Source organism: Cynocephalus volans, chromosome 14 (assembly GCF_027409185.1).
Source record: "Cynocephalus volans isolate mCynVol1 chromosome 14, mCynVol1.pri, whole genome shotgun sequence".
In the NCBI taxonomy this organism is placed as follows: domain Eukaryota; kingdom Metazoa; phylum Chordata; class Mammalia; order Dermoptera; family Cynocephalidae; genus Cynocephalus; species Cynocephalus volans.
Window position 1 is genome coordinate 58,135,320 of NC_084473.1, and position 9,950 is coordinate 58,145,269.

Genomic DNA, 9,950 nt, shown 5'->3' on the forward strand with positions numbered 1-9,950 from the left:
TGGACAGGCTCTGAGTTCAGAGGTGGAGGATGTAGTAATCCCCTAGGCCAGTCTGCAATCAGCTGTGGAGGTGGCAGAGAGAGAAGGAGGCTGGATCACGCCAGGCCCAAACAGGGCTGTCGAGGTCAACAGGAGTTGCAGTTTCGTCGTCATACCTTGGGAGTAGGCATGGGTGTGGTAGACATGATAGGTAGCTCCTGGCTGGGCAATTGGTAGTTGGAGGGACATAAGGAACTAAGATTGTGTTGGTGTGTTTTCTTACGATAAAAGATAGCTGAGAATCTACTTATATAAGGTTGCCTAAAATACAGGACGTTCAGTTACATTGAATTTCTTGTAAATAATGAATAATTTTTTTAGTATACTTATGTCTTAAATATTGCAATCAATGTAGGCTTGCTAAATCTGGGCAACACATGCTGAGAGGAAAGAGTCAGTAAAAAGACATGTTGTGGACACAGGGGTGAGATGGAATAAAGAAGGGGCTTAAGTCTCTGAGGAATTAACCTTGAACAGGAGTACCTCCCTTTGAGGAAGAGATGAAGTTAGGGAAGGATGCGGAAGGAGTCTGCTTTTCTCTGAAATCAGGTCAGCTGCTGAGAGAGAGGCTCGAGCTTGCCACAGCTGTTGAAGGCAGAGGACCGGAGGTGACCAGGGCTGCCTCAATGCTATGACCCCTCTGACTGGTAGTGTAAGGGCCCACACTTTGCAACCACAATGCCTGGGTCTGTGCCTCTTACTAACTTTGTGGTCTGTCTTGTGCAATTTACTTACACTCTCTGCTCCTGAGTTTCCTCATTTCTCAAATGGGCTTCCTAACAGGACCTTCTTCATGAGGTTGTTGTGCAGATTAAACGAGGTGATACATGCAAAGCACTTAAAACAGTACCTAGCACAGAGTAAGTGTTCACAGTGGCATGAATCTTCATGGATCAATGGCTCAAGCCATTTTCTGGAGGAGAGAAAGTAGATAGCTGAATTGCTTTATTTGAGTTTCTAGTTAGAAAATTGATTTTTAGAAATTTAGGCAGCTAAATTTTCATTAATGCAAAATTGAAATAATTTTTTAATAACAACTTTGTTTGTTTGTTTTTCATGGCTGGCTGGTACAGAGATCCGAACCCTTAACCTTGGCATTATAAGCACTGCAATCTACTATGGCAGAAAATTTTGAAAATATAGATGAGTACAAGGAAGAAAATAAAAACTGCCTATACACACACACACACAAACCGGGGGGGGGGGGGGGGAAGAAGATATAACAACCACAATTATTTGAAGTTGATACAACAAACAAACAGAAAGGACATTGTTGGGGGGGGAGGGGGGGAGGGAGAAGGGAGGGAGGTTTTGGTGATGGGGAGCATTAATCAGCTACAATGTATATCGACAAAATAAAATTTTTAAAAAAAAAATAATAATAAAAAATAAAAATAAAAATAAAAAAAAAACCTGCCTATAATTTCATCTAAGGTTAAGCATTGTTAATATATTAGCCGTTTTCATATATATACTATCCTAACATATAAAAATATTATTTATTTAATGGCATTGTATGGTGCCCATTATGTTTTCATGTCACAATATATCCCGTACATTCTCTGGGTCACTCACTGGTCTTCTACAACATATCTTTCTTTCTTTTTTTTTTTTTTTTTTCTTTTTTTAAAGATGACAGGTAAGGGGATCTTAACGCTTGACTTGGGGGCCAGGGCCAGCCCCATGGCTCATTCGGGAGAATGCAGCGCTGGTAGCATCGAGGCTGCGGATTTGGATCCTACGTAGGGATAGCTGGTGCGCTCACTGGCTGAGCGTGGTGCTGACAACACCGTGCCAAGGGTTGCGATCCCCTTACCGGTCAAAAACAAAGAGACAAACAAACAAACAAAAAAACCCTTGACTTGGTGTTGTCAGCACCGCGCTCTCCCAAGTGAGCGAACCGGCCATCCCTATATAGGGATCCAAACCCGTGGCTTTGGTGTTATCAGCACCGCACTCTCCCAAGTGAACCACGGCCCGGCCCTTCTACAACATATCTTAATGACTACATATCATTGTATAAATGTACTGAATTTTTAAAAAATCAATCCCCTTTGAAGAATAGGTTGTTTCTTTTTTATGTAGTTTTAAGATACAAATTAATCACATAATACTTAGAGGTAAGCTCCTTTTACTAAAACCCCATATACTTTTTATTTCAAAAGCAGTAATTTGAGGGTTCAGATCCTTGTACTAGCCAGCTGCCAAAAAACAACCCAAAACAAACAAAAAAGTAATAACTTGGAAAATAGGATAGCATGGTGCTGATAACACCAAGGTCAAGGACAGCCAGCTGCCAAAAAGAAAAAAAAAAGGAAAAATAGGATAAAAATAATCTCACTGCCCTAACACAGTTAATCCTCTTTCAATATAGCTTTGTGTGTGTGTTTGTGTGTGTGTGTGTGTGTTTAGGTTAGTTCTAGTTGCTGATGTGGTTGAATTGTGTGTGTTACCTGGATGCCTCTTGGAGAAGCTGAGGTCATCTTGGTCTGATGCATTAATATTTAACAGACCTCTGATTGATGGATTGATGATAGCAAAATTAACTCAATCCATCTAGGTTTCTATCCGTTGATACAACAGCAAAGCTGTTCTAGGCCTAAGAAAGCACGGGCTTTCTGAAAGTAGTTGTGACCTCTAGAATCTGGAATTGAGCACGGGCTGCTGCATTGATTTTCTTTTCTAGGGCTGGTAAGAAGGTCCAAACCCTTGACCACGGTGTTGTTACACCATGCTCTAACCAACTGAGCTAACCTGCCAGCCCTAATCTCTTTTAGATATTAAAAAAATCAGCTCTGGGATGTGGGCCGACACCTTCATTGATATCAGCTACATGTTTGTATTTTTTCCTATGAAGATGGTTCAGAATAGAGACATTTCTCTAATCACAGGGAATAAATTATTAGGAAAAAGCAAGTCCCCAACCTAAAAATAGCTGCAAAGACTTGCAGACAATTAGATCTATTTCTGTCCACTGAGGGCCTACTCTTTGACAGGCACTTTTTGTATACATTAGTTTATTTAAACCTCACAGCAACCCTGAGAAAAGAGTATTGTTTAATTGTCAGAAATGAATGAATTCAGTCACAGGTCACTGTCCAGCCCCTCACAGCCTCCTCTCTGGCTGAACCCTCCACTCTCTGAACTTTTCTGCTCTGCTCTCCTATTTACTTCCTTCAGCCGCACTAGCTTCTTGCACTTCCTCCTCAAGCCCACCTACTACCTTAGGGCCTTTGCACTTGCTGCTCCTTCTATCCACAGAAATCCACAGAATGCCTCACATTCTTAGGATTTTGACTCAGTTGTCACCTTCTAAGTATGGCCTTACCAAGAAAAATGCAATTGACTGTACTGAAAGTTGTAACCTCCAGGGGCTGGCTGGCTAGCTTAGTTCGTTAGGGTGTAGTGCTGGTTGTACTGAGGTCCAGGATTTGATCCCAGTACCATACCAGCCAGCCACCACAAAAAAAAAAAAAAAAAAGAAAGAAACGAAGAATGAAATCAACCAGAACCATAAGCTTTCTGACATAGGTAGATATGAAAGAGATGAATCTGTGACCGTGAGGCTTTATTCACAGAGACTAACTGGGATCAGAACGTCACAGAATTCGGCGGCTGTTGCTTTCTGTCTCCCATGTGATTGAGGTTAAGACGTTGTTCTTTTTCAATAGGTCTTTTATCATGTACTTTACTGTTTTTAGCAACTTAAAAAAAACACAGATTTGATTTTCCTAAATATTTCCTTATTCATTGAAAATTCTATCCCACAGCTGAATAAATGTATCAAGGATGTTTTCCATTTCAGATTTTAACTAATGTCCAAACCCACATCAGAGGTTGTTAACAAAACTATGACTATAAGTTATAGTCATAGTTAACAAAAGTTAACTAAAGTTAACAAAAGTTAACATAGTTAACAAAGTTAACAAAACTATAACTATAACTCTAAGCTAGTGAGGTCTTAGAGTTATTTTTTCAGCTTTGAAAATGGCTTGCTGCATACTTTTATGGGAAGGAGGGGTGGCAGGGGTGTGTGAGGAATATGTGTAGAAATAAAAAATAAAGAAAAGTTACTGATAAATGTGTTTTTTTTTTTAAAGATGACCGGTAAGGGGATCTTAACCCTTCACTTGGTGTTGTCAGCACCACGCTGTCCAAGTGAGCTAACCGGCCATCCCTATATAGGGATCCAAACCCATGGCCTTGGTGTTATCAGTACCACACTCTCCCAAGTGAGTCACGGGCCGGCCCTAGATAAATGTGTTTTAAGTTTACTAGAACCTAGCTCATTCTGTTTTTCCTTTCTTAACTTTTACTCAATTCTATTGGCTGAAAAATATGCTGTTTTTAAAAACTTTCATATGCCTGAGAATATACAACCACACTATCCCAAGTTATCCTAATTTATAGGACTTATCTTGTCCATTTTCACTCAGGGTGAACAGTAGGAGATTAATGATGTGTTTTTCAGAAAGATAGATTGGGCTGGATGGTTAGCTCAGATGGTTAGAGCACAGTGTTGTAACACCAAAGCCAAGGGTTTGGATCCCTGCACCAGCCAGCTGCCAAAAACCAAAAAAATTAAAAACTTTTGTGCATCCGAGGATACAATCAATAGAGAAAGGGCAAGCTATGGAATGGGAGAAAATATTTGTAAATCATATATCCAAAAATATTTGCAAATCATAGTTCTTTTTATAAAGAACTCTTACAACTCAGCAACATGAAATTGAATAATCCAATTAAAAAATGCGCAAAAGATTTGAATGAACATTTTTCCAAAGGTGATGTACAGATGGCCAACAAGCATATGAAATGATGTTCAACATCACTGACCATCAGAGAAATACAAATCAAAACCATAATGAGTTATCATGTCATATTCATTAGGATTGCTACAGAAAATAGCAAGTATTTCCAAGGATGTGGAGAAATTGAAGTCCTTGTGCACTGTTAGTTGGATTGTAAAATGGTGCAACCACTATGGAAAACAGTATGGTGGTTCCTCAAAAAATTAAAAATAGAACTACCATATCATTCAGCAGTCTCACTTCTGAGTATATACCCAAAAGAATTGAAAATAGGGTCTTGAAGAGATATGTACCCATCCATGTTCACAGCTGCACTATTCACAATAGTCAGGAGATGGAAGCAACCCATGTTCATCAATGGATGAATGGATAAACAATGGTATGTACAAATGGTGAAATATTACTCAGCCTTAAAAAGGAAGGAAATTCCACCACATGCCACAACATTGATGAATCTTGAGGATATTATGAATCCCCATTATGAGTGAAATAAGACAAAAAGTTACAAAAAGACAAATCCTATATAATTCCACTTACATAAGGTATGTAAAGTAGTCAAACTGATAGAAACAGAAAGTGGACTGGTGGGTATCATGGGCTAGAGGGAGGGGGAAAAGGGGAGTTGTTTAATGGGTACAGAGTTTCGGATTTACAAGATGAAAAAGCTCTGGAGATCTGTTTCACAACAACGTGAATATACTTAATACTACCAAACTGCATAATTAAAAAAGGTTAAAATGAAAAATTTTTTGTTATGTTTGTTATAGTGGAGGGGGTAGACTGATAGAGGGAGGGCCCTAAAGAACTGGGATGGCAGGGGGTTCAAGTACTTATTGGGGAACGGTCTTACTGTGAGAATGAAGCAGAAGGAAGTGGTGTGGGTGTGGGAGCAGCCACGGTGGGAAGGGCCATGGTGGGAAGGAGGCAGGGGCTGAGAGGACCTTGACTGAGGCCTCTATTTTCGAAGTGAGGAGAGAAATTCTTTCCAGGGGGTGATAGGGTTGGGAGCTTGAAGGAGGACTGATGAAGGGTTAAAATGGTTGTCATGGGGACTGGAAGAAGGAGCTGACTAGGTGTGAGGAAAGTTTTTCAGACAGAAATATACAGCAAAAAAGTCATCAAGGGTAGATGCCTATAGAAGTTGGCCTTTCAGCTGGGCCTTGGAGGAAGAGGTTGAGCAAATATAAAGAGGAATGGAAGAGACCGATTTGCTTTTTGTTTTGTTTTTTGTTTTGGTGGCTGGCCAGTACAAGGATCTGAACTCCTGACCTTGTTGTTATCAACACTGCACTCTAAGCAGCTGAGCTAACTGGGCAGCCCCTTGATTGACTTGTTTGGAATCTAAGCATTTACTGTTTTAATATTTATTTATTTTTACAGCTGACCTGTATGGGGATCCAAACTTGTGACCTTGGGATCATAAGGCTGAGTTCTAACCAACTGAACTAACCGGCCAGCCTTAACACTTGTTTATTGAACCTCTATTATGTGCTAGTACAGTGCTTTATGCCAGGTGTTTGGAGCTGAGGATACAGTGGTGAGCAAGGCTGAAAAGACCCTACCCACACAAAGCTCACAGTCCAGGGCAGATGCAAAGAACAAGCTGAAAGACTAATAGATACAATCATTAAAAATTGTGATACTTGAGATGAAGGAAACAAAGTGTTGAGATATAGAATTAAGAACGGAGAATCTCCTTTACATGTGGTGGCCAGAGAAAGCCTTCCTGAGTCAGTGACATTTTAACTGAGCCCTCAATGAGGAGGGATGTTTAGGGAGGGAGTTGGGACATGCTCCAGGCCTAGGGAAGGCTCCTGTAAAGGCCTGAACCATGAGCTGGCAGATGAGACTGAAGAGGTAGGAAGGGGCCAGACCTTCATGCTGCCTTTGCAGGCCTGCTTAGGTATTGACTTTATTCCCAGTGCAGTGAGAAGCCACCTAAAGATTTTATTTATTTATTTATTTATTTAGGTGGCTGGCCAGCATGGTGATCTGAACCCTTGATCTTGGTGTTACATGGCTGTGCTCTAACCAAAAGCACCAAAATTCTTAATCCCTAGCTTGACCATAAACTCTTACAACATTGGAATTATGTTTTTCAGTCCTTGACTCTCCTGCAAATGCATGGTGCAGGTCTTTCTGCAATGTCTGGTGCCCTGTGAATGTATGCAGCTGCAAATTGGAAGCCACATTCTAAACAGCTCAATGCCCACTCGACTGGCTCAGTGGATCCACAGTGCTTGGCCGGGGTAGACACTCAGAGAGTATAATCCAACTGCTTAATATAATCAGTGGCTGAAATAGCTGGCATAACTCTTATGGCAATGATCTTAAATTTTCTTTCATGATCCATGTTGGTTCTTAGATGAATTATGTGCCCAGCACTGCACCAGATGATTGGGAAGATCAAAGAAACTTTCTAGGCATCTCCTTACCTGACACACAGTAAGCACTTAATACAAATATTTGTTGAATAAAAAGTATCTAGAGAGCTGGGAAAAATGTGAAAGCAGTTTCAAGAGAAAGCTCCTGAGGCAGACTTAAACAGCAATCACTTCAATTGTCAAATCAGTTTTTACTGATTCTATTTCACAGGTTGGGGTCTATTATATTTTGATTGAATGAGCAAAATTAACAGAGTTGGCTAACTTCCTGGGTCCATTGTCCCCAAAGCTGGAAGTCTAATATTTTACAGTTTTCTTAAGGCAAAAACAGGCAGTTCAGAATTTTTAGCTAGATGCTATATAGGGTTTCTTAGCATTTCTTCTTTTGTTTTGAAGTCCTTTTGTTTGGGGAAACTGAAAATTTTATGATTAGACATTTTCCTCTCCCAGTATACACCTAGTAAAACACTGCTCGAAGAGTTAACAGATTAATTAGAACATTATTTATAATTCTAATATTTTATTGTGTGGCTGTGATTTAGACAACAGAAAGGAGCTGATAATCACTGTCAGTCTTCATGGTGGTTGCCATGTGGTTCCTTGGTGAACTGTTTCCATATAATTAGAGTTATGTGTGCCCTGCGAAACAAAGCAATGCCCATAATATCCATCTGGAAGCATGAAATTAGATTTTCTGGATTGAGGGTAACAATTTCAACTTTGGAAAATTGATTCCTTCAAGCATTTTTTTGGGAAGTCTGTAATATCTCTTCCAAGATGTTTAAATTACTTTGGTTTTTGGTTACAGTTCAGTATGAATGGAGATTTTTCCACCAAACTTGAAATGCAGATTTTTCTACCAACCCACTTTCTGGGTAGAAGTTTGTGCTGGGGCTATAATTCTCAGGGTATCTAGGACGGGCCCTGCCCTTCAGCATCCTACCTCTGAGAGCCCTAAAAAGGAAGAGGGTCTGGGATTTGAGGAGTTGGGGTCTCTCAGAGGCCCAAGCAGAAAATGAATGGTACAGGGAAGTTTTCTGACCCCAGTGAACTGTATTGCTTCTCTCTGTCCTTTAAAAGTTCCTATAAATAAGCACTAGTTGAAGTCAGATTCTACTCAAATGAATTTTTAAGAAAATCTCTCAGTTTTTCTTATGCATGATCTCATGGTTAAGCATGTGAATAGTCTCCAAGGTTTAGGGCACTTAACATCATTTTTGGACTTCAGCAACATAATTTAGAAAAAATAAATTTAATTAAACTAAAGTTTAGATGAGAAGATCTGGCTTATCTATTGAACTCAGGGTTTATACCAGGAGTAACTCTTTGTACTTTCATCCTTGATTTCAATGTTTTAAAAACAAAGACCTGTGTCCTTTTTCTAAATCAGGGAGCATCCCAGAATTCCTATGACCATTGTCTGCCTTTCTTTATTCTGCTAATTCCTAAATTCCTCAGAATTTTCCACTTGTCCAAATTGACACTGGTCTACCGGGATGGGGACCTCAGCTTCCCCAGCATCCCCTCTGTGCTTCCTCCTACTCACAAGGAGCATCCCTAGCTCTTTCTTTCTTTTGTTTTGTTTTGCTGCTGGCCGGTACAGGGATCCAACCTAGCTCTTTCTAAAAGGGGAAAAGCATGAGAGCAAGCAGAGACCTCACTATTCTGACAAAATCTCCAATGTCTTTTTCTGTAAGTTTGGTCTGTAACTAAGAACAAGAGTCTGGCTGGTGAGCTCAGTTGGTTAGAGCGTGGTGTTTTAACACTAAGGTCAGGGGTTTGGATCCCCCTACCAGCCAGCCAACAAAAACAAACGAATACTTTAAAAAACAAGTTTTGGTTTTTTTTTCAAACAAAAGCTTTCATATATTTATTACGGAATCAATCTACTTGTGTAGAGCATAGAAACAAAAACAATTTCCCCAGTAAAACATGTCCAACTGTCTAGATTTTCCATTTGATATGGTAAGATGACAGTGACATTGATCAATTGGTAAATATGTGTGTGATCTCATGTGCAATTCTTTATAGACCCCGTGTGGTTCTTCTCCAGTGTCTCCTCTTGGAGTTGTACCTGATTTTCTTACCAGTTTTTATCTGAGTCCGCTGGGGAATGGGCTGATTTTGCTTCTGTTTCTTTGCCAGTAATAGCCTGATCCTGAAAGTCTTGTGAAAAGACATGGTGAGGAAGGGAGGCCACCGCACACACCACGATGGCGGAGAAAGGGAGAGAGTGAGCAAGTATTGTTTATTGAAGAAAATTTAGAAGGCGTAAATGATCAAGAGGAAGGACATTTAAATTGTCCATAATCTTAACACCTGTAGATCACCAGATGTAACATTTTAGTGTAAATTCTTTCAGTCTTTTAACTATGCACAATAAGCTTTCTTTAAAATGTTATATTACTGTTTTTATAAATCCACTTTTTCTTACTTAACATAATGAGAATATTTTTCCCTGCCCTAAAACTGTTCTTTCTTTATGTCATTTCTAATGGCTGCTTAGTACTCCATATTACGCATACACCTTGGTCTAACTAGCCAATTGTGGAAATATAGGCTGTTTCTAATTTTTCCATTTTATAAATAATCCTTGTGGCAAAATCTTTTGGGATATCAATGGTTATTTTTTAAAGAATAACTCTTAGAAGTAGAATTTCCATGTCAAAGAAGTATGCAAAATTCTATGTCTTTTTATGTAAATTGCTAAGTTACA

At 39.6% G+C, this 9,950-nt stretch overlaps 1 protein-coding gene across 1 annotated transcript; it reads right to left on the bottom strand.

The window, feature by feature from the left end:
- Nucleotides 1-9,259: 9,259 nt before the first annotated feature.
- Nucleotides 9,260-9,451, bottom strand: LOC134363420 (large ribosomal subunit protein eL39-like). The gene has a single exon (XM_063079029.1). The coding sequence runs from the start codon at nucleotides 9,413-9,415 to the stop codon at nucleotides 9,260-9,262; it is 156 nt and encodes a 51-aa protein (XP_062935099.1). The 5' UTR covers nucleotides 9,416-9,451.
- Between the last annotated feature and the right edge of the window lie 499 nt (nucleotides 9,452-9,950).

Coding starts and splice junctions, on each gene's coding strand:
- LOC134363420 (XM_063079029.1), bottom strand. CDS start 9,415: ATGTCTTTTCACAAGACTTTCAGGATCAGGCTATTACTGGCAAAGAAA.